A 26073-nucleotide genomic window follows, 5' to 3' on the forward strand; every position below is an offset into this window, starting at 1 on the left:
TGTTTGAGTTTGCTTCTGTGGAGTTTTGGGTGTTAACCATAATGTTTTATTTCACTACTAAGCCAAAGCTATTTGAGTGATCAGGGTGTGACTCTGAAGGTAACCAACTTGTAATTCTTTTAATGTCATGTTTTAAAACGTGGATCCTAAAGTAAATGGCAGCTAAATCCCATTACAAACAGCCAGACCTTTTGTTTAATGCTCTAACTTTGTGTTTTATTTGTTCAGTGATCCTGCTGTTCAGAGTTTTATTGCAGCTCTAATGCTTTCCTCCAGCTACACACTGTATATATGCAACAGTTATTAATGCACAGACCTAAGCTCATTTACTTTCTGTGGTCTGAGCCTTTCTTTATTAAAGCCACATGAAGGTGGTCGTAGTAAAGTCGAGCAGAAATCCTCAATAAGGCTTTGAAGAAGTGTGTATGACGTGTGGACGATGGAGTAATTCCAGTGCCAAAATCATATACGTTTACATACACATATACATTAAAGAGGCACTATGTAGTTTTGGAGAGGTTATTTAAACTCAGAATTGTTATTTACAATATTGATGAGGTAGTAATATAATTTGTTTTTGTCCATAACTGAATAAACAAGCTGTTCTCAGAGGAAAATAAGGTCCAGTCAATGAAGATTTGGTTAAAATGTCTTCCCTAAATCTACATAGTGCACCTTTTTAAAGGTAGTTCAACATCACTGTCACTCTCGCATTTCAGAGATGATTCTGTCTAAAGACTAAAAGAAGAGAAGGCTTGTCAGCCACCGTCTCTATAAAGGGACATTTCCCTCTACATTTACAGATTAATCTCCACATGCCTGAGCAGACGGCCTCACTGGGGTTTCCTTCTGTCTGCCAGAATATGATGATGCAGGCGAAGTGTCCACGTGGAGTAGCAGGTGTCCTGTGGTCTTAACCTCGGATAGAGGAGATAATAATAAGACTCTTAACTGTAATCCATGCCCATTGTTTCCTTACGAGCCCTCTAACGGCACCAGGGCGCTGAGGTGGGTTTAGTTACGATGGACTCATCAGCACAATGGGGTTTTTTAATGAGCATCCTTCATCACCAACAACTGTACATACTGAAGCATGTGGGCTACAGAAATCCAGGGGATAGTGTAAGAAAGAGACTGCTCCTTTTTCACATCTAACTTTGATTTTACTTTCCTCCACACATGAAGACTTGCAGACACATGCTTGATGTAGAAAGAAAGGGATATGCTTTAACATGCGGCCTCCGGCGCTTATAGCTACACAACACATCAACAAATGGCAGGTTCCAGCTTTCAGGGGAATTAGGGGCACACAGCCTTGTCAGGATTAACAGCTCTCTGGCAGGGAAAGGATTGGGCATGTTTTAACAAGAGCAACTTTACGGAGCGCTTTAGAGAAGGTAGCTGATCAGATCACTTCCGAGGCGTAAGAGTGAGTTCAAGGGCCCCACTTGTGTTTGCCCCTGTCGTTTATTTGTGCTCATGTTGGGGATGAAAAGAGGCCATGTGACTATTTGGGGGAGCTGCTGGAATGTATTGTGATGCAGAGTCGCTGTCGTAGCACATTTACTTTCCAGGCTTCAATTAGGTGCATGAGAGTGGAAGAGTGCTTACATGTTTGAAAACTGGCCTCCTGGACTTGGCTGGAGGCCATGCACAGTCCGCAGCACCGTTACTATAAATGTGAGTGTCCATTAACCTCAGAGAGGCGGCGCATCCATCAAGCTCTGCCTCGAAACTTAAAGTATTGTCTTTGCATACACTGTAAATGTCAGCAGGAAGAAATCCGTCTTCAGAGCTGTACACCTCAGACGCACTGGGAAGGGGAAGTGGGCCCAACGGTGGATGTCCCACTCGGCCCTGACACGCGGCAGCATCCTTTCCTGCGGTGGAGGAGTGAAGCGCACTGGCGTCTAGGAAGAGCCCCGGGATGAATCATGTGTGAACCTCATTGTTCTTCCAGTCAAGCAGGTCTGTGTGAACCTGGGTTTGTCACCAACCTCTGCCACGGCGTCTGCTTTCCCATGTTCTATATGCAGACCGCCAACGTTTCCTCATATGACTTCCTAGCACTTGTGCTTGACGATTAACTCGGGGATAGGTGTGGGCTTCTGGGTACATGCTGTTTCACACACAAGACCTTCACACCTCTGGATGCACAACTTTTTTTTTTCCTCCAAGGCCGCAGATTGAAAAAAAACTCCTTGTATTTACCTCACAGATATCTCCTGCACCTCAAGTAGATACTGCAGACTGACAGAAATAACCCAAGAATGTCACAGTATGTTCATAATAACAGTGAGTCAGCCTTATCACTGTGAACCCTGACCCTGTTGTTTTTGCTGTCACATTCAAACAGCGTGCTACCTACATAGATATATGTTGGAAGAAGGTAAAGGTTACACGGTAAGGTACACCTAAAGGGTATCAGAAAAGTGCAGCTTCCAGCTTAAATGTAAGAGCACTTTAATCCCTCCCTGCTGTGAGCTGATCATTTCAAGCAGATTTCTGTCATTACTGAGAGAGACACACCATCAACTAATGCACCTGTGCTGTGAGTGACAGTTAAAATGTTGGAGGCTATTTACCACAAATCTGGTCCACGTTTATGTCGCTTTCCACCATGTACCATGAGCAATAAGCTATATTAAACCCTCATCATATCCTTCTAGCTGACCTTCAGCTGTACCCAAGTCAAATTTGAGACCTCAGGGTTTACATACCTGTGTTAAAAAGCCCCCAAACTCTTGAGAGATCTCCCTTTTGAGATCAGACTTATATCTTCACGAAAAGGATTTTCTTAAAGGGTAAGTTCACGCAAAAATGAATAATCAGTCATTATCCACTCACCAACATGCAGATAGAAAGTCGTGTGGATATTCACAGCAGAACAGCGCTGCAGCATTCTCCTAAACACCTGAAGCAGCTGTAGACTGCTTTTTTTTAGCCAAAAAAGAAAAAAACTAGTAAACCAATAGTGGCAGATAAAAACGCCTACTATCTGTAGAAACTAGAGCATCTAGCACCTTAAAACACTGACAACCCAGAGCTGGAACATGGGGGGATACTGGGTAAACATTTGTCAGGTGACCAGAAACATTACTTTGTTGAGATAATGATCTTGTTCTGTGTTTGCTGGATGTATAAGAAGCTGACATGTTTGGTATGTCAACTCAATAACATTTGCGGATGTCACCCAGCATTTTTTTCTTTTTTTTCCCCGGGTTCTTCTTCCCCGAGTGGCCGAAAAATAAATAAAAAAATAAACAGCTTCAATTCACCCCACAACGTTTCCAAGTGGTATTACTGTTGGCGACACTGTTGCAAAGAAAACAGGATCGCTTTCTGTTTTTCCTCAGCGTAACAACAAACAAGACAAGACAACCAGAGTTTATTCATTTAATTAGTCTATATTGGAGATGTGAAAGAAGATGGAAATACTGGTCTGATCTGGAACACCAGTCGGCCTTCATTTTCAAGATGGCAGACAAAACAGTGTTGTTAAAGCAATGTTTATAGGGAGCTAATCCAGACCCCGATGGTGTTTTTATTCTTTTATTTAAATTCTAATTAAACATATAGTGAAGCATTATGATTTAACATAATAAACATTAAGGTTAATTTATTATCTTCATCCAAAACTTTGAACCATCTCCCTCAGCTTTACTTCACTAAATAACTTACTCAGGTGTAGTGTAACTTTGCTCACTTTACAGCAAATAATAAACCATTTTAATTGTTTTTATTATTTTAATCCTTATTTTCAGTTGAATGCATTTTTATTGTGGCACGTTTCTGTGTCTTTCTGTGTCCGCTTCTTTCACACTGCTTTAGTCCTGTAAACCACTTAAGAATCGTCTGCCAAACTGTAACCTTTGAAGCATGTGCCAACTCCACAGTCCCTTCCAGGACATCCATGTTTGCTTATTGTTCATCTTCCGGGTCTGATTTTCACGACAACATAGCCTGTGAAAGCAACTTTTTGACAGCCAACATGTAAATATTGGAAGTTGAAGCTTCCTTGAAGGCACCACAGAGGAAGAGTTCCTGCTCTAAGCATTACCACACAACATTTCGAGGACACGTGCCTTTGACAGGAAACCAAACGGTGGAGAACAGTTCAAGCAGGTTTCAACTCTTACTAAAATGATTTTCATACTTTAGTAAACAATTAAAGCAATATTATGTAACTTTTTTTTAACCTTAAAAGTACTTTAAAAACTTAGAAAATGTTGTACTCAGTAACTGTGGAGGTTTTCAAATAGCACAAAATGCCAATTTCTACATAATGTTGCTTTACTGGAAAACTATATTATATTTTTGGAGATGACTACCAATGATTTAAACTATTCAGTATGTCATTTGGACTGATGACCATACCTGTGTGTTTGCAAGTTTTGGCTCCTTATCTGCAAATCATGTGTACCTTGCAGATTTTCTAATGCGTTGATGTCGGGTTTTTTTTTTATAGAATAGAATAGAATAATTTTAATGTCCACGCATGACACCAACCAATCAAAGATCTCTCAACTTTACATCTGTCAGTGCATTCATACCCATAGTGTTCAGTTTACTGTAATTGTTTGACCACATTAATTGCATTTGGGATAAACGAGCCCTTGTAGATCTTTTTTCTTTTTTTTTTCGATGTGTTTTCCCTTCTTTCTATGGCGGCCACTGTTTCTATTGATTCATGTGCAGAATGAATCTATTAAAAGATTGCTGACACTTGCTTGAGCTCTGTAATCCATCGTACTGAACAGCAAGTCTGTCATTTTTGTCTGAGTCACATTGTTGCTGAGCGGCGATGCCGTTTCAATGCAGATTGTTTTCAAAAGTCTTTACTGCGTTAACAGTTAACAAAAACGTGACTGTCAAAAATAAAACAGACTTTATGGTTCACTTCTAGTAATCATTTTACCACGAACTTAAAGGTGCACTACGTAGTTTTGGGGAAGACGTTTTAATCAGAAGAGAAAGATCTTCATTGACTGATTTTTTATGGGTTAGGGTCAACAAAGTAAATAAACAAACTCTCTTCATTTTCATGACTGAATAAACTGAATAAGCAAACACAATTTCATACTGTTTTACTTTGTTTATATGTGGCGGACCCTGCCACCTTTCTAGCTTCAAACTGTGTTCTGGGACCTTATTTTCCTCTGAGAACAGCTTCTTTATTCAGTTATGGAAAAGATGAATATTTCTGAGTTTGTATTATTACCTCATTAAATATTTAAATTATGAGTTTGAATTTCCTCTCCAAAACTACACTGAGCGCCTTTAAGATGCCTTAGAACAAGGTTACATTTTTTTCATGTAATGTAATAGATAAATAGATAAATAAAATTTAAAAAATGTAGATAAAAACTATATTATTTAACTTTTCTATTCAAACAACTGCAACCCCACCCCCCAAAAAGGAGAACTAAATGTAGGTTAAATGTAAATTAAATCATAATTACAGTGTATATTATCCTTCCTTAGATCGAATTAACTTTAATAAACCTGCTAATTTATTGTCTTATTGTAATTCCAACAAGCAAAACCATTGTCTATATCCTCTGAGGAACCACAAACAAGATCTAATCGCTTCTTCGTGTGTGTGTGGCTCCACCTGCCTGCCACCTTGCCCCCCACCCCCACCTTTCACCTGAATCACACTAATAGAGGTCGTGTTGTGCAGCAGTTCAGTCTGACTGCTGCTCCACCCTCCACGGTCTGACACGACCCCAGCAGAGGTCAGGATTAAGAGTCACAGCTCCAAAAACAACAACCCTAATTAGTCCCCCGTAACAGGCAGCAGGCGGTCAGTGTTCACATCATGTGTTTATGAGTCATTTGGTTTTTTTTGTTCATCTTAGCCTCAATAACACATCAATAGTTCTGAGCCATAATGACCCTAATCTGGTCAAAATAGCACAGAAGGGTACGTGCTCTGCTTTGGCCACTCTGGTTGGAACTAAATAATGGACCCAGGAAATGACTGCATTAGCAAAAGAATAAAAAGTGTTTTTCTAATTTTTCTGTAACATTTTTAAATGTTTGAAAGATGGTTAATCATGGATCATTTCTAACATCTGTTTTCTCCTTGTATCTGTGCTTTTTAACCAAAATCTGAAAACACAATTCTGATATTTTCTGTCACCACAATGAAGAGGAGGTGCCTGCACTGTCATCCTCCTGGATCCACAGTCTTCACATATATATGTCATATAATCTTCTTGTATCAGATATTTTGTCATCGTAATCTGTATATGTTGGTCTTTTCTGTACATGTGACATCTATTGCATGTCCTCTGTGGGCCTTCCTGAGGTTTCCCCTGCTACAAGGAGTTTTCCTTTCCTTGAATTGAGGGTCAGAGGACACTGTACAGTTTGTTAAGCCCACTGAGGCGTCATGATTGTGATTTTGGGCGATATAAACAAAACTGACTTGACTTGTTATGGGACGCTCACTTCAACATGAATGTTTTAAACATGTGACGATAAAAAAGAGTTTTAAAGGACATAAGGACGTAAACACATATCGAAAACAGTTCTGATATGTTGTGTTTTTTTATTTAGCCGTTTTTAAAAAAAAAAAAAATCCAATTTACTGTATTATGGATATTTTATTTAATTTCATTGTATTTAAACACACAATACGTACAGCCCTAGTTTAATTCATGTTTTGTTCAGTCATGTTCACCAACTTTCTTTCTCACTCTGAAGTATCATCTAGTGTTTCCACGCACGTAACGGCGACGGCTTCCAAATTAAACTCACTGTTTCCTTGAATAAAATGAGGATTTCTCTGGGTTTGAACCTTGTTGGAAACATTTCGGATGATGTAAGTGCAAAACTCAACAAAATATATAACAAAGGTCTGGTCACTTTTAGACATTGTAACCCCTTGTGACTAATGACTAAATGCAACAGAAATGGCTAAATCTCAAAAAATGACAAAGAGTTATATCAAATGTTTCATTTCATTGGATTCAGAAAAACTTAAATTTCATTTATTTGCTTTGATTCAGTGTAAATCTGATATTTATTTTTTCAATTTAATGTTTTTGTCTATCAATTAAGGCATGCTGAATATGAATCCCTATAATAAAAATAGCTGTTAGTCATGAATGGGTTAATGCAGAAATGTTGCAGATTGTGTCTTTAAACATTGCGCTTAAATGTTTAATTTTTTTTGCCTGTAAAGTTACTTAAAGTAAATAAAGTTTATAATGAATCATTTTGTGTGATAGCATGTCCCTTGATCTACCATGGCACCAAATACAAAACACACATCTTATATATGTTACAAGCACGAAAAACCTAAGAAATCAGACAAAACCTGAACATGTCACTGTTGATATTCTGTTGTGAGAGTCAAAAATAAAATATTTTGTAGAGGGGAGCTCATGAATGAGAAGTGGGACGTGGCTATATCCAGTCGCTCACTCAGCTTTAATCTCATTAAGGCATCTCACTCCTACAGACTGCACACTAAATATGGGATTATGTTTAAGATAAAGAATTCACAGCGATGCAATTCTGCTCTGCTTTCTTTATAACGCAAGATGTTGCTGCATTTCATGAAGGTCCAATCCACTCAGTAACTACTTCTGAGCCTTTGGTGACATTTCTCGAGCATCACCTCTTGACCCCCGCTTCTTTTCTTTTCCTTCCACCATTTCAGACGTGATGTTGTGAACACGTACGAGCCTCTGCTTTCTCTTCTTTTTGTAAATAACTCTGATTAACAAGTGCTAATACTACTAATGAGCTGCTCTCCTGTTTCACGTAACTCTCAAGTGGTCACTTCCCATTGAGTCAATGCGTGCGTCAGCAGAGTATTTGGTGTTCTTTCACACCACCTGCATGCTTTACAGACAAATCTCAGCCAGAGAAAACCTCACAATGAACTGCTGATCAAAAGTGTCACAGCTGCCACAGAAATCCCGTAAGTGTAGAATTCCAGTAAAAACCCATTTCAGAACAATAAACAACAGGAAACAATCATCTTGCACCAAACATGCTGCTGCCCTGATGGAGGATGTAAACAGGTAGTGAATTAGCAGCGATGTGGAGATGGCATCGTGGCTCAATTACAGCTCGCACAAACACGGCAGGAAGAACAATCCCAGATATTTTCCGACTCTGAGTTGTGAGCAAAGTGTGAAATATGTGTTTTTTTTCCACTGGTCTGTCTGAGTGTGAGAACATTACATGATCAAAAAGCAGAATCAAGTTCTGTTTTTAAACAATGGCTGAATCACACGAGGATTTTCCTTCCTCTGAGTCCTAAAATAACTGAGGATCTTCTTCTGTTTCAAACATGAGCAGAAGGACCAAATCCGACTGCATACAGTCGATGTTTACAAGGATTAAAATTAAGAATCCATTTTAAGTTTGGGTTCTTTCAAAACTTAGTGCCATGTGATCTTTGTAACAGACAAATAGTTTATAAGTGACAAAAAGTCAGAACTTCCTCACAGTTTTTACCCTCAGTTACCTTCTCTTAATCAGGCACGTCCGAAATATAACTTGTGTTACAGTGTTTCACATTTGTTTTGTACAAGTAAATTATACATACAGCATATTTACATGTATGTATGTATATAGTCCATGTATATCATTGTCACTAGACCTAGTCGGTTATCAGAGCTGACTTTCAACATTTGTTTTTTAATTGATTACATAAATTAATTTAAAAATCTGCTACTTTGGCTCTGATGTATACAGACGACTGACACTGACAAAATCAAACATAAAAAATAAATGGCTTAATAAATGAATTGATAAGCCTTTAAATGCACCAAAAATAAATGTAGGCATTGATTAATTTATAAAATGTGACATAAATAATTTTATTTGCCTCTATTTATTTGTCTTTGTGGTAATTCAACTATTTGTTTACTTTCCCATTTAATTTTCCACTTTGTTTATCAATGTATTAATTTTGAATGTATTTAGTTTTTTTCCCTTTGCAATTTCCCCCTATTCATTTCCGATTCCTGTAATTATTCTTTTAAAATTTTCTGCTCTTTCTTTCTTTTTAATTTTGGTAGTTTCAGCCCTCCAAGTATGTAGCATAGTCTGCAAAGTAACTAGTAACTAAAGTTATCAAATAAAAGTAGTAAAAAGTAGGTAATAGTAGCAGAAAATGAAAATACTCAAGTAAAACACAAGTACAAATTAAAAATAAATCAATATGCCAGTAAATGCACCAAAAATAAAATTGAAAACAAATGTAGGCATTAATTTATTTATTAAAGGTTACATATCCTACTTTGCTGTGATTGGCTTTAAATGACAGCCCCCTCGTTAGCATAATGAAGCAGAAATGTAAATAGGAGGAAAAAGAATAAATAAATTAGTTGGTTAGTTAATTCTTATTTCTGTGTCAAGATAATATCTGGCCCATCTCACATATATATATATATACACATGTATATATATGTGTGTGTGTGTATGTATGTATATATCTATATGTGTATATATATATGTATATATATATATATATATATATATATATGTGTAAATATATATATATATATATATATGTGTGTATATATATATATATATATATGTGTGTGTGTATATATATATATATATATATGTATGTATATATATATATATACATATATATATATATACATACATATATATATACATATATATACATACATACATATATATATATACATACATACATATATGTATATATGTATATATACACACACATATATATATATATAAATTACAAATTACTGTATTGCCAATTTCTTGCAGGGGAAAAGAAGAAAGAAAAGAAAAAACACATATGAAATCCCAAATTTCAAATGAATTGTACAATGAAAGGTAAAATGGGGTAAAGTAAATAAATTGTTGAATTAATACCAAGGTAAATACATACAGCAGCAAATAAAAGCAGAAATATGCATTTATGTCACATATCTGTTTATTGTCATTCATTCATTATTTTCCATTTGTTTGGTGCGTCTGATGGCATATTAATTTATTCACTGAGACAATAATTTCTTTATTTTTGATTTTGTCCGTCTCAGTCCTCCATACATCTGGCACCAGAGTATTTCTTGCGCGACTGATTACCCTACAAAGTAGGCAGAGAAGTAACCGCATTACTTTTTTACCAGCTGACAGTGGGATCAGTTTGTTGTGTAATCCAATAAGCTCCAGTCCGTATTTCCCCTCAAGCCCATCTGGCTCACTGGCAGGGTTTGTTTACTGGCGGAGAGGCTGGGGAGAGAAGGGGGGATCCTGCAGGACCTGGGAGACTGTACAATCTACCTCTGTGCGTGGAAGAAAGAAAAAAAGACAACAATAAGTCGCTAAACTTTATCTCACCCACTTTTTTTTTCTTTCATTCGGATACACGCTTAGTTGATGGAGCAGTCAGCTGTGCGGGGCTTTAAAAACTTGCAGCGTTTCTTCTTTTTATTTCCAAACAAAAAAAGAAGCGGAGCGCTGCGGAGCCACGAAGGGGTCCGACTGTCAGCCCCTCAGAGAGCCGAGGTCTGAAGCACTCAAATCTCTGCACTGTGCTGGAGAGGAGCTGTCGCTGTGGAGCCGGACAGCCAACCGATGAAACACCCTATTTCTCAAGCTAAATAAGTCACCTGTAATGTTCTGGGCTCGCTGGAGGACTTGAGGATTTTTTCTTTTTTCTTTGCGAAAGACACGTACGCCACGCATGCCACAACCATCGAGTCAGCAGCAAACGGCTCCAAAAAAACCCTCTCTAAATGAACTTAAAGGTCGCTTTTGCTGAGATGTTCGTGCATGCAGCTTGTGTATTCATATAGGGAAAATGCAGTGCAGCTGTGTGGGTATGTGGTGAGATTTCTTTCAAGTTGAAAATTGATTGAGAGGGTTGCTGAAAAGCAGCGCAAACTTCACTTGTGGCCTGGACTGGAGTGGTGGAGCCAAGCTAGCTAAAAAAAAAAAAAGCAGCTGGCTAGTTAGCTGAACTAGCGCTAGCGTTAGCTTCTGCTCGGCCAACAAGTCTGTTTTTGCTCTCCTTTTTTCTCGGGCAAACTCAACTGGGCCAGTTTAGCTAACCAATGCGATTAAAGACACAAAAGGAGCACTCGTGTCCGTTGCTGGTGTGTGTTGACGGTGCTTTTCCATGAGGTGGCTAACTTTAGCAGCAGCAGCAGCAGGAGCAGCAGCGCTAGCTTGTGTTTGACTGAACACGTTGGACTCGTTCCTCCGCCCATCTTCCGGGATGTCTTTTATTTATTTTTGTTTACCTGTTGGCCCACGCCGCAAAACAAAACCAGTTTCCTGAAGGTATTCCTCCTCCAGTTTGAACTGCCCTCCTCGCCAAGGATTATTCTGTATTTGACCCTGAACAGTGCTGGATGGTGTCTTATCCCGAGTCAGTTATGTGGCTCCGGACTTTGTGTTTGTGTTTTCTTGTGGCCGCTGTCTGCTTAGTGATGAGCTGTCATCGAGCGAGCGGAGAGGGTAAGTTACATTAAATTATCACACTTTATCACTGTTAACATGAAGTGTTTTAATTGTGTGAAATTGTCTGAATGTGTGGCTGCATGCTCTGAAGAACAACTCGTGTATTCATTGAAGAAAATGCAAATTATGCAAAGTATTAAGGAACTGGAGATGATCATCTGCAGATACAAACTCACATCTGTTCAAAAAGAAATCTGCAAATCTGTCAAATGTTGTGCAATTTTCTGTCTATTGCAAGTGAGGTGGTTAACACTGAAATCTAAAAATGATTACACCATCCTTTTATTGTGTGTTAAATTAATTATTTTACTTTTTTAACACACATTTTAGAGATCCATTATGACCCTTAATACTGGTGATACCGATTCTTAAAGGGTTTTGCATACAGATTATAAACTATAATAGTCAGTGCAATTAAATTAAAAAGACAAATTAAATTTGAGAAGGAAAACATGTTAAGAAATACTTAACACATACAAATCAACATGATCAGTGCAGACACCCTGAATTATTATCCTCCAGATCTGTTTGTTTTGTTAGTAATGGTGATTTGATAAAGGCAGGTCAGCAGCAACAGTGTTAGTCACTGCATTGAAGGGACAAAGGTTAACGCTTATCAGCTATTTGATTCTGCCGGATCTGTAAACAAAATGTTTTGTCCCAAATAAGTAAGTAGGCTGAGAATTTAGAAGAAATAATCGGGTTGTTATTAGTGTTGTAAAATGAAAAGCCTTGGTCTGCCGCTGTGGTCAGTGCAGGAATGTAACAATAAGCCCTCTTTACAGCTCCTGACAATCCCTTTTATATTCACCAGCCAGCAAGCCTGGGTGATAAGAATGAATGAACGCGTTTGCAATCACCCCGGAGACATTTTCACATTTCTCAAACACCACAGTGACTGCATACACTCGCTGTCTTACCCTGCTGGAAAGCAAATATTGGTTATACTTATTAGAAAACGTATAGAAAACCTGTGGGACTACTTGCTTGTTTAAACAGTTTAGTGTACATTTTTGAGATGACAGCATCAGAGACCTGCTGGTAAGCGTGATACAGAGTTCACTCGTTGCCCCATATACCAGGAAATGTTCTACTTTTTTAATCGAAGCAGATGATTCAATGGAGGTCACTGATGATTTATAAATCTGTTAACAGCTCTTCATGTGGTTTCTCCGCTGTTCAGGCTTTTGCACTTCAAATCACAAGAAATACAGCTTTTGTTTTAATTTGGATTTGCATAATTGGCTCATTTTCAGTCAATGTGTAGCTACTTCGTTTTGTAATGAACTTCCATAATATTGCTAAAATATATGGGAGGTGGCTAATTCATTAAAAATCTAAGTAATGCTTAAATTCTCCTTTTTATGGTAAATTAAAATGTATTCGTCTATCAATCAATGCTCTGTCAATCAGTAATTTCCTTCAAGTCTTTAACAAAAACAGGGAGTACATTTCCAGATATATTGCATTAGTTGCTTTTGTTTGTTACAGTAATCTTGTCATGAGCACAGGAACAGGAACAAACACTCCTCCTTTGTTCAGTATAAGAAGTCTGCACACACACGAAACCCACACCACTGCAGTATATGGCTGTAGTTTGATTTCAAGAGGCACGCTGAAAGTTAAGAAAAGTGCAGCCTCTCTCACCTTTCATCAGATTTTAGCGAGGGGTGAATGGAGCGATGTCATCAAACCAGTTTGAGCAAGAATTGTAAGACATAATTCAAAAGCAAGTTGTGTAATTGCACTGCGCCCCTCGTCACCCTCCCACCTCCCAATCCTCCCACTCCTCTCAGACTCGAGAGCGAACCACACAAGGGAAGAGTGGAACCTGGGCCTCACACTGGTCGATTTCATAAGCTGGACTGACCAGTGTCGAAGTCAGGAAATCTTCTGAGCTACTTGTTGGTTGCTTTCCAGCGCAGCTTGATGGAAAAATGCACCTAATAATGAAAGCTTATATTAAGTGGCAGTGTGAATTGATTCAATTTATTTAGCAGGGGCTGGCAGTTAAAATTGGAGTGCCAATTTCTCCATATAAGTGCAAATATGTCTTATATTTCATACTTTCAGCTACAGCCCCAGTTTGGGCCTCTTATGTAGTAACATTAGATTAAAGCCACAGAGCGAAGAAGCTGTTTTTCTGAAAAATGAAACTCAGTAGTTTATTTAAAGCGGCGCTATGTAGTTTTTTAGAAGAAATAAAAACTGAGGTAATAATACAAACTCAGAAATATTTAGTTTTTCCATAACTAAATAAACAAGCTGTTCTTGGAGGAAAATAAGGTCCCCAGAACACTGTTTGAGGCTAGAAAGGTGGCAGGGTCTGCCACATATAAACAAATTTTGTTGTCTTTTAAGGTCAGTTTGTTTATTCAGTCATAAAAACAAAGATAGTTTGTTTATTTAGTTTGTTTAGGCATAAAAAAAATCACTCAAGATCTACCTCTTCTTATTAGAATTTCTTCCCCAAAACTACAAAGTGCACCTTTAACAACACTTTCTGATTAGGTTTCTCCAAAACATTCAGTCTTCTAATAACCTGAATGCCAAAATGTTCTGTCCGTTGCATGATGAAACAGATTTTTAACCAGTTTTTCAAGCTGTGTCACTGTTTCTTAACAAACATGTTAACAAACACGTTAACAAACATGTTCAATTAGAACATTGTGAAACAAAATGTAAAAAGGTTTTCAACTATCTAAATATGCCGCTTTTTCCTCCAGCTATCTGACTCTTGAATGCTAAACCTCTGGCACTTATTATATAAAAGTATATTGTCTTTGGATTGTCTTCATAGGGCCTTGTGTAGATCGTGAACATGCTGTCTTTTTCAACCGATCTGACTGATTGAGTTGTTCAGTGAGGAGAAACGTAGTCAACTTTGCAAAGCAGCTACCGCTAATTCTGAATCATTTGTTTCTTTATGAAACTGTGGCGTTAAAAGCAAAACATTATATTCCCTCTTTCATTGTAAATTGTGTCAGTTATTTGTGAAATCTTTTGTGAAAATTTGAAAACGATGAAAACGTCCCTAAAGTCCCTTTTTAAAAATTGCAATTTTGTAAGAGGTTAAGTTAGGAGAAAATTGTTGTGAAATGCTGTTAATTATTTGGGCTTTCTTGTAAATTTGCCAAATGTTCTACATTAAGTTCTCTCTTTCTTTGAGGACAAAACATAGTGTCCTTTTCCCCCCAGCGATGTACGTGGTAATGTACATATAGAAAGGGGAAGTGAAATCGGACCACAAGTAATCACTCGAGACGCATGTTAATGCCAAGTGTGAACTGACAGACTTGGAGCTGTCCACTAGAATCATTCAGGATGGATGGTAACACAAGGTCTGAACTTGGGGAGATGAAGAGGCATGGCAAAGCGTTACCGGAGAGATCACTGCGGCAGGGTCATCTATGGACTGGGGACAGGACAATACCGGAATTTTGAATTTCGATACAATACCTTGAAAAATATAGATGTTCGATACTACAGGGAAAGGAACATAACATTGAGGGCATAACATTTTTGATTTTTCTGTGTACTCTGTGTTAAGAACAACCGCATTTAAGTTAATTTACTTCTCGAGGAGGTTGGGCGATGTGGGCCTCAACTTGATGTCGGGGAGGAGAGCAAAAACGTGTAGCTAGTCCTGGTGTATCGATACTGTGAGAAATGAGTATTGAAACTGTTTTAAATATTCAGAATTCATATGTATCTATATTAAGATATTTTTGACAGCACTACTGTCTACACACCCACTTAAAAAAAAAGAGATTTGTATAGGCTACTTTCTGCTAAATTTCAGGTGCCACAGTACAACCAATGAAAATGTTTAGTCATACTTGACAGATTTTTTGGCGCATGTGCGACCAAAACATTCGCACCCTGGAGCCCTGTCAAATACACACTCATTTGTCACAGCAAGGGCTCACCATGAAGCCACCGGCAGCCTGTTGTTGAGCAGAGCAGGTCCTGAAAGGGGGGTGGCAATCAATGACCTGGCACCCTTGATTTACACCTCCCGACAAGGAGAGCAATTGTAAGGTGATGAAACTGTCCCCCACCCACCGCCTCTCCAAAAATACTCAGACAAAAACACTACACACAAACTGCTGCTGCTGTCTCAAGTACCAAAGTCATGAGTTGTTTGACATATGGACAATAGAATGATTTTTGCACTTGTCAACCTCAACAATGTTCGTCTAATCTTGGCTGACAGGTTCACGTTTGAAAATTATGTACAGCTTGAAAATGGAGTAATCTGGCACACCTACAATCTGTCACTTTGACCAAAGAGGCGTCTGAGAAGGAAGGCTTGTTGTGTCAGTTCTTTACCCTTGACACCGTGACCCAGGTAAAAGTAAGTGTGCTTGTTATTGTGCTCTCACACTTTAGAGGTAATAATTACCTCATTGCCAACTTTGGCAGAGAGATACAATACATTTGTAAGAGAGTGCAGCGGGCAGCACGCAGCTGAATCACCAAATGATCTTTGGTCTGGAGCCATTTCTTTACAGGATACACATCAAACAAACCCAAGAGGGAACTTTGTGGTTTCATAGGCTTGCTCTCTCACTCCAGTTCAGTCTATTTAAAGACCAGGGCCTGAATAACTTTGGTTTCATTTTATTCCCTGGACTGACTGAAGTGTATTGTCAGCCGGCTGCACTTGCCATGTCACCCCTACCAAACAGCTGGCACATTCGATAACCCGCTCCACTCCCGGCCCTGCTTACAAGACATTTATAGGAGAGCCTGTACTGTTGAGGATGACTCTTGAGCATTTTCACAAGAAGGGAGTATTTCTTTGAGTTGTAGTAACGGCACTTTCTAACTGCTGTAATATCTAATCCTACACAGCTAAAGAGATGACAAATCTCTCTCGATTAACTGTAACTGCAGCCGTTACAGTTAAGTGGTTGTATGCAAATTTATTGAACATTGCTTTGAGCTGAACTAGTTGTGATGATTAATGCTTGTTTGCCTTTGATGTCACATGATTAGGAGTATGATTTGATATCATCCAAAACAGCATTGGCTGAAAGTTTTCACCTTGTGAGTCTGCGTTTGTTTGTCATCGAGGCAAAATGTGGTCCTGGAGACACCTTTTGAAGTGGGAAATACCACAGAAACAGTTTTTTTTGGCAGGTGTTCATATGTCTGTCTGTATGTTTGGACAGCTTTTTGTCAGCGCGATAGCATCACAACCGTGCAAAACGCAGTCATGACACTTTAAAGGTGTGTAGCTGAGATCAAAATGAAGGCAGAGTTGGAAAATGGGTGTGGTGCGAGCAAGGGAGCCAGAAGCAGGGCCATAGTTACCCCTACTTTACACCACCGGCCCACATTTGTGGTCCTGGAGACACCTTTAGAGAGCCAAGGTCATGCCCCTTCTGGTAGACCACATGGGACATTATTTCTTAAAAATATGATCCTGTTTGAATTGTGCCATGAATTATACATATGACTGCTCTGTTTAGGCTGCTGCAGGAATGAGTCCTAAAAACATGGAAATAGGTTCGCTTTTTTGCACTTCTGGTACCTCAGGCTCAAAGTCTATTGTTTTTTTGAATAGGTCTTAAGTTAGATGGCTGTAACAAGGTCTGTGTTTTACACAAGCTTAAATACGTGAGTCAATACCTTACGTTTGAATCTTTAACGCATTTACGTGTCTTAAAAAATACGGTTGCAATTTGCTAAATGAGACTGCAGAGGTTGTCAGGGACATTATACGTCATCGTGCAAACTGCTGTAACTCTTCAACTTGTAGATTGATCACTTTTATGGTAAAGTGTTTATAGTACAGTGTAGTAAGACACTTAATGGTGGTGAGTTTGAAGTCATGTGACCCCAGTGTAGTTTGTATATAGCATTAGCTGTTTCTTTTAGCATTAGCTTTTTACTTCTGGTGATTATATTTACGCTTCAAAAATAATTAAGGTGGTGTTTATCTGTGAAGATTATCTTACTGAACAAGATGTGTAAGTATCAAAAACTTCGCCACGGAGCTTATTTTCTCCAATAACCCAAAATCCAACTGAAAATCTCAAAAGGCTTTTTGTGTCAGTATGTCCCTGCCCCTGCAGCACTCTCTTGTAAAGGGAGCCACCACAGACGCAGCTTTTAGTATTTCGACAGGGATTTATGTCTGTTGTGGACAGATTTTATCAATGAAGGCAGAAGTTATTGAAAGTTGCTTTCTGTGTTTACGGTATACCTTAAAACTGACAGATGATTAGGTTTACAACCCTTCTCAAAGTGGATTACATCACATGTCAGTTTGGACACAGTGAACGTGTATCTCGGTGACCTCGGCATTTTGTGGTTGGTTTGAGGCTAGGTTGGAAAACAAGAGCACAGCGAAACCTTGAAAAGGGAAGTGTTGCAATCACTGAGTGTTTGTGTTTCTGCATGCTTACTGAGGCCTCAGTTCTCTCCAAGGCCCAGCGATAATATACGCCATCAGTCTAACAACCTGTTGCCCCTCCCCCCTCTATCCACCTCCTTTCCAAGATCAGAAGCGCCAGTGCCTGTTGATGCTTGCAGCTGTAGTGAAAGGATTGTGGGATTGTACATTGTGGACAGACTGTGTAGAGCTGACTTTCTTTAGTGTTTATGTACAGCATTTGTGTTCACACTACAGATTTATAGTTCAGTACATTTTTGGACTTAAATTTAGGACTGACCTGTGACCTAGATACAATTAACGTCAGGTATTCGCAGTGCTGTCCATGTGGATTTATTACGAGGACAATGGCATGTCATCATTGACCTTACATAATCACTTGGAATTATCTGGTCCTGTTTGCAACTTGTCTACATTAGTGTGAAACCAATTGGCATTTTGTTCTCGTTGTGGGCATATTTTTTCCTCTCCAACTTGATCAAGCATATGGATTTCCTTTATGTCTGGCTGACTTGACTCTGGTCTGATCACAGCTTGAACCAGACCACCTTGAGATGTAGCCTGCTGGATCTGAACACATTCTTATAATTAGCAAAAATGTGCAACTAAAGATTATTTGCATCGTTGTATCTAGAGCTGCACATTTAATCAAAAATATTATCGAAATTGCAATATGGCAAGGTGTAATATCCAAATCACAGAAGCTTTTGATAAGGGCATAATGTGCAACAAAGAGCATTATAATGAAGTACTGTGGGTGCTGTGGAGTACAGAGATGTTCTGGCCTATATATATTGTTCTCCAGATGTAAGAAAACATGTTTGTTTGGTACAGACAGCAGCAAATGTCCTATCATCATGAATTTGAAAGTTTTCTGTGAAAATGAAAATTGCAATGAAAAAAATGATAATTATCACTAATTGTGCATTAAATCGCAATCTTAATATCTGTCAAAATAATAGCAATATGATTTATTTACTTTGTGTTGTTTATTTTTTATAAACAATATCTTCTGTCTTTTGTTATTTTGTTGCTGCTTAAATTGGTCCTGACAAAACAATTCCAATTCAAGGTCCAGTTATTAGCTTTTTCCAGAACTTCTTTACTTTATCACAGTGTCTTTATCTGCAGTTTAATGAGTTGGAGATGGATCTGCTGGCATGCAAGCTCTGTCAGTAGCTGCTACGATTTTATCCACAGCACCTGTAGGACAGTTTCTTCTACAGTTTGTGATATAGTTGAAAGTTCCAGAAAGCTAGAAAGTGAACCTTCAAACTACTATTTTCAATTGAACTTTTGCACTTTACGCCATTGATGTTTTCCTTGTCATTGTGTTTTTAAATGCCATCCTAATGCATTTCTTCACTTTAATTAGCCTCTGCATTTGAAAAGTTCTATATTATAAATCATTGTTTCCTTGTTTTGTTCATAGGACAAATCCTTAATCAATAACTCAGTAATCCATGTAATTATGAACAGGTTTTTCCTCACTCACAGTGTTACTGAAAGGGGAAACCATCATGCTGCTCCTTTTTAATTAACCTTAAAAGTTCATCTGTCTCAGAGGTGCAGGCGGCGAGGCGGCATCGGTCAATGAAAATCTGCCTCTCTAATGACTCTAATTGATGATTTGGAGTGCCGAGGCGTTTTTTTCAGTCTCCAGGCTCAGAGTAGGTGATGTATTGAGAGCTTGAGCCAGCCTAGTCACCATAGCAACCTTTGTGATGTCTCCCACTTTATTTCTCTTTCCCGACAATACAAGGAGCATTTAAATTCTGAGATGCACCTGGTTTGTTTTGCTTGAGTTATGCCGTGGACTGAGTTTTAGTGCTCTACTTTAAAACAACAACAACACAAAAATCCCACTTCTGCCAAAGTTTTGTTTGTTCCCACATGGAGAAGTCAGCTCGGCCCGTTCTTCCTCTGCTGCCGCTCTTAAATTCCTCACTTACACACCAGCGCTGCCATGTTCCAGTTTCCAATGTGAGCCACTATTGGTACGGCCGGAGTGTATTAGATTCTCTATTGGGAATGCGGTGCTAAAAATACTGGCCTGGCTGAAAGTGTACACTGATAGAAGCCTGGACTCGCCGCCCTGTGATGATTCGCCTTACTCACAGGGTCACTCAGTACTCTGCTGGCTGACTTAACTGCGACTACAGAGCCACTATCCCCTCATATCGTACACTGCCAACGTCTTTGCCTGTTAAACTCTTCTGTTTGAGTGTGTGTGAGGTCTTGTAAGAGAAAGATGGAGGCTCTTTGTAGTTTTATATGTGTTTCTTGATGGATCTACAGTAAGCCTCCTCTGGCAGTTGCCATCAGTTTGATAGGAAATGTTTCATTTGAAGGTGGATGTGTTGTAATTACAGGCTTGTGGCATGCCATCCATCCTTACAGTTCAGCTATCCTCCCAAGACCACAAACGCATGTCTAAAAGTAGTTTAAAAAGAGAAATGTACTTTATAAGAAGCCAAGTTTCTTTTAATAGCTTGCAGTTTAAACCTATGTTAGGAGATTGTGTGTGTACTTTAAACAAAGTTGTAGGCTGAACTTTAGATAAGTGCTGTGGATCGAGCATGCTGGTTAAGGTCATGGAGTGAAAAACTTGTTGTTTGGACACTCAGTAATTGGACACTCTGTGTGTGTGCCGGTTGTCTTGTACTGTTATGCAACAGAAGGTGTAAAACGAGCTGCTGCCATAAAGAGGTGCACGCCTAGCTGTTATACCGCTTCCCCACATGGCTGACCAGTTGGCCTGATGTGCTCAGCTCAGTGGTGGGTCGGTTGGTAAACAAATACAGTCCTCTCACCAGGCAGCACACCTCCAGCTGCACTCATGACTTTGTGAACTGTAAAATCGGGCCTGGAATGTCCCACGTTGCACCTGCAAAGAGAAACATCTTTATGGCTGTCATTACTTGTGTTATGTCACACAAAGCATATATTCAAGAGCTTGGCTGTTGTCCCGAAGAAAAGTTGAGGAAATCCTTATTACTGTAAGCACTCTCCATAAAGACCCCCCTGAGTGTTATAGTGTTTGATATATTTCACAGGTGGTTTCCCGATCGCTGTTCTGCATTATCTGGAGTAGGGCTGCGCAATATATATATCATTATGGTGAAATGAGACTATGTACCTTCGTAGATTTTGGATAACGTTATGTCGTGATAAGGGTTGTCTTTTACTGGTTAACACTGCTGCATTACAGTAAAGTGGTGTAATTTTCATAACTTACCAGACTGTTCTACTTGCTCTAATACTTGCTTTTACCCACTTAGTCTTTATTAGTCTTGTGTTAATATTTTGTGACAGTACCAGTAGTCATCCCTACAATATTGAGGCCATTTCAAAATATTAAGATATATATTGTGTATTGTGATATAAGCTAAAAATATTGTGATATTATTTTGAGGCCTGCTGCCCAGCCCTAATCTGGAGTTTCAGTACAGTTCACATTCTAGTAGAGCTGAAACAATTGGTTGATTCATCAATTAGTTGCTTGTAAGTTTTTTGTCATTCAGTCATTCATATTTGGTTTATTTTGCTAATTTCGTTGTATGATTTCCAAAAACAATTGTACAAGACAAATAATATACACTTTTTTACCCACTATACTTATACACGTTCCATGAGCAGAAGAGGAGCAGGAAAAAGAAAACGTATTTGTGTCTAGATTTCAAAGAGAACAACCAGTGATGAAATAAACCTAAGTACAGTTTACTCAAGTACTCTTCTTTGGTACAATTTCCAGGTACTTTACTTGAGTACTTCGATTTTCTGCTACTTTATACTTCCACTCCACTACATTTATTTGATAACTTTCGTAACTTGTTACTTGGTAGATTCTGATTATTCAGTGTTTAAAGGCTATTAATTGTGACGTGTCACCAATCAGATAGTCTTGTTGGTGGGACACTGTGTGTGAGGATGTTGCATCAGAGCCAAATCATCTTGGGATCTGACAAATTGTGCTAGGCTTTTTTCACTATTTTGTCATGAAGTAACCTAAATGATTTATTCGAGAAAATATTTGACGGATAAATAGTAGTAGGTCGCAGCCCTACATTAATCTCTAGCACTGTGTCATTGTAATACAGTAGAATTTAAAATTATCGAGGCAACAAAAATGTTACCCAGAGTTAAGAAATCCTTCATCAAACAGGCTCATGCGTCTGGGTAAGGACTGACAAAGCCACAAATATACTACTGGTGCAATACACTGCCATTAGTGCCACAGTTCCCCTCTCAGACAAATATTTTTAGTGCATTAGCTAATGTTTTTTATGGTCTTGACTTTCAGAAGCAAGTTCATAAATCAACTAAGCGTAACCAAGGATGAGCACAGCCTCAGTCTGATGACAGCACTCCATATTTGACAGTGGCTCATGGCCAGATATGTGGTTGCTAAACAAAGTGTCACTGAAGATGGTCTGGTCTTCATCAAAGCCAGAGACATAACCGCATATTTTTCTGTAAAATATCCCCTCTAATTACCAAGAGAGCAATTTCTTTTCCTCCTTGAGACCATGTCTGCCTTACTCGACCCTGTTTTTCCAGTTTAGAGAGCAGACGTCTTGCCTAACGCATCAGTCACGTTCAGCAGTTGTAATCCTTCCGGGAGTCATAACATTTCCTGTTCATTTAAGCAATGCTGTCCAGTTACCCAGAAGACTTTACTGTACAACTCAGTCTTTACATGCAGCATTGTTTGAGCCTCGCTTTAACATACATGAAGATATCTAGTTTCTAAAGAACCCATGTCTTTCCCTTTTATGTCTTCTCAGTTTGTCCAAGCAAGGACATCCGGAACAATGTGACCAACCTGCAGACACTTGAGAACTGCACTGTGATCGAAGGCCACCTGAAGATCTTACTCATGTTCAGGACCAAGCCCGAAGATTTCCGAGGCCTCAGTTACCCCAAACTGTTAGTGGTCACCGACTACCTGTTGCTCTTCAGAGTTTACGGCCTGGAGAGCCTCAACGACCTCTTCCCCAACCTAACTGTGATCAGAGGCAACAACCTGTTCTTCAACTATGCTCTAGTGATGTTCGAGATGCTCCAGCTGCGAGAGATCGGCCTCCATAGCTTGATGAACATCACCCGTGGAGCTGTGAGAATTGAGAAGAACCCGGATCTCTGCTATCTCTCCACACTGGACTGGTCTAAAATCCTCGACTCAGTGGAGGACAACTACATCATGGCGAACAAGAATGATCGAGAGTGTGGAGACGTGTGCCCAGGGGCGGCCATCGGAAAGACGACCTGCCAGACGACCACCATCAACGGACACTTCAGTGAGCGCTGCTGGACTCAGAACCACTGCCAAAGAAGTAAGCAGTCCTCTGTTATACTCTGATGTAATTTATTATATTTCTGTGATTCTTTATTTATGGTAAAACTGTGGTCATGCAATCTGAAACAGCAATACTTCCTCGACCTGATCCGTCGTGTTACATATCATGGTCCTGGTTGACGGCATTCATTAAAACAGAAAGAATGGTGGTAGTAGCAGCAATTCAATTGGGGTTAAGTAAGAAATCATGCACTCCCAATGGATTAACATGCTTTTCATAGTTCTCAGTGCTGGAAGGGAGTTGGAGTTAGTTAGAACTGAAGAAGCCTCTTGGATGAGAGGTGAAAAGTATTCAAGAAACTGAAACAAATCCAGCTGCCTACGATACAGCACTTACAATTACCATGACCTGGATGACTGAGAACGTTCATCAACATGCTTTTTATAGGTTTTAATAGAAGTCACTCAATTTTTGAAGTAAATATTTTTTTAATTTCTTTGTTTTCTTTACTCTACCACTGCTTTACAAGTTTTTAGCGTCTTTTATAAGTTACTAAGAAGATTGCCTCACCTCCAGCGACTTCAATTTTTCAAATTACTAACGTAATGGTCCTGGACCAGGGCTTAATATTGCCAAGTGCTAAAGAACTTAATCGCTTACAGCTTTGAAGAGAAAAGATCAATCGTTTATGCCTAAACTTTTCTTATTTTGTGTGAATATTTGCTGCTTTTTATTTGTTTATGATGGTACATTTCTGTTGTTTACTGATTAAATCGTTTATGGATTAATTTGGGTAAACTACTGAACATATTGAAGCTGCTGTTAGCTGCAGTGTAACAGTACCAAGTAAGATTATAAACCCCTTAAAATTCACCTTATTAAAAGTTAAATTTCCTCTTAAATTATGTCATCATCTGTCGATATTTCAACCACACCATATGGTTTTAATCAGCTGATGAAGCGTGCTCAGTTTTGTTTCTACAATAGGTTGTAATGCTAAAAAAGTCATTTGTAGGGGTGTAACGGTACACAGGAGTCAAGGCAAGGTACCGTGATGGTTTGTTATGAATACATGTACCGCTACACCCTAGTTATTACACCGGAAACATTAGCACTACACTTATTTTAGATGAGTAATTGTATCAAGCACTCAAAGTTTTTCACATGAGCAGCAGCAGCTGTTTGCATAGTTCTTCTCAGCTATTTTCCATCAACACATCATTTTCCATTTCCATTGCCCTTTGCTTTTGCCACACGTCCAACCAGTCTAACACTTACAGAATTCAACTCTCCATTTTGATCAGATAATAGCACATGAGAGTTAATGTTTAAAATAGAATTATGAATCGCAGCCTAAAACTTGCGAAAACGTTAGTTGTGTCCCTTTTTTAGTGTTGAAATATCAGAGATGTATCAGGTTTAGTTAAGTAGGCCAAGTTCTGTGTCAACGCAGCTCAGACCGCACTATGACGTGACGCAACACCTCGCCAGTTAGTCTTTGAATGTTTACTCTCAACAGACTGTAGTGTTGTCATTGCTCATGTTGTGTGGAGGAGGTAGAGAAGGTATCAGACATCATGGCACATTTCTCACCGTGCCCTTTAATCAGAGCTCCTCCTTCCCTCTGTGTCTTGGCTTTTACTGTAAAATGACAAGCCCACCCCATTTCACACTGCCAAAGAGTTCAAGTTCAAGTGCTGAGAAGAATTTTGCATATGGGTGCTGTCTGAACACCTTGGCTCGCACCATTAAGCAACACAGAGTACATTGGTTTAACAGCTCTTTTGAACGGGTTTATCTGCATATTCCTTTCTTACAGGCTCTTATTAATGTTTGTTCGTTGTGGTGGCTACATGCAGTTTCTGTTTATCTGAGCGAGGTCCATTATACTACTCATTCCCCTTGCCACTAGTTTTTATAGGTTTCCGACTTATTACTTTGTGCTTGAATTGATCAAGCTCATCACAATTTGCAGAACAGGCTCAGAAGGCAGTTTGTCAAATGGTGGTGAAGTGGTGAAAGTCCTGGCAGATGTGTGTTATATAAAAAGTCTCACAACAGAGATGATTTCCTTATTGTGTGCAATGACGATAAATCAAGACCAGGTGACAACTGGCAAGATCTGATCTCCGGTCATGGGTCTGCATTCTGCAGGGGCAGGGCTTGTGGTCCTGTGGTCTGGGCCCAGTGGTTTTTTGCCTACTTTCACTAAAGCATGAAAAGATCCGCTAAGCCTGAGCTGGAACCACAGGGCAGAGTGCAAGTAATTCTGTGTCCTCCTCAGATGTACCCTTTACTGCTTTTTATAGGCTTACTGTATTTCTTAAAGTGAGCTACTTTTCCCAAACTTGTTGCATTTCATTGCTGAGTCTAATACAAAAAGAGGCAGTTTAGAGATAAAAGAAAAATGACTTTTTTTCATCTCACTCAAATAGAGAAGTGTCTTTTAGCTTTCTTAATTAAAAGATCAACTTTAAATTGAGGATTTTGCTGTTTTTAAACATTTTGTAATGCAAAGCATAGTCAGTGCTCTAAGTACCAAAGGTGACTGCAGGTCACACACACTTTATGTAGTCCGCACACAAACAGAAAACAACGCTGCAGGACCACGAGGCTTGGCTTAGCTCCCATGTTTGGAGTCACAACCCATTTCCCTTCCCTGCTTCTATAACAGGGATCATTTGAGCTTCTCCCAGAGCAGCCGCTGTTAATTTCCCCCTCCCTTTCAGCAAAGTGGCAAAACAAGGTTGCAGGAGATGCTCATTACCGAAGCTGATTAGATTTGTCTACGGGCACCCACACAAACGCATACCATGTCAGCAGCTGTAATGGTGGCAAATACAAGACATCATCCTGTCAAGCATCTTTCACATCTTTGCAATAAACTGTTTTGGGTGAAAT

The 26073-nt window shown here is 39.1% G+C and overlaps 1 protein-coding gene across 1 annotated transcript in view; it reads left to right on the top strand.

The window, feature by feature from the left end:
• Positions 1-10261: 10261 nt before the first annotated feature.
• insra (insulin receptor a) overlaps positions 10262-26073 on the top strand; it is a 58639-nt gene continuing 42827 nt past the window's right edge. The window contains exons 1-2 of the mRNA XM_073490550.1: positions 10262-11466; positions 22660-23208. Coding sequence (XP_073346651.1) covers positions 11361-11466; positions 22660-23208 — 655 coding nt within the window. The 5' untranslated portion in view covers positions 10262-11360. The remainder of the gene's footprint in view (positions 11467-22659; positions 23209-26073) is intronic.

The sequence above is a fragment of the Pagrus major genome, chromosome 21, assembly GCF_040436345.1.
Source record: "Pagrus major chromosome 21, Pma_NU_1.0".
In the NCBI taxonomy this organism is placed as follows: Eukaryota; Metazoa; Chordata; class Actinopteri; order Spariformes; family Sparidae; genus Pagrus; species Pagrus major.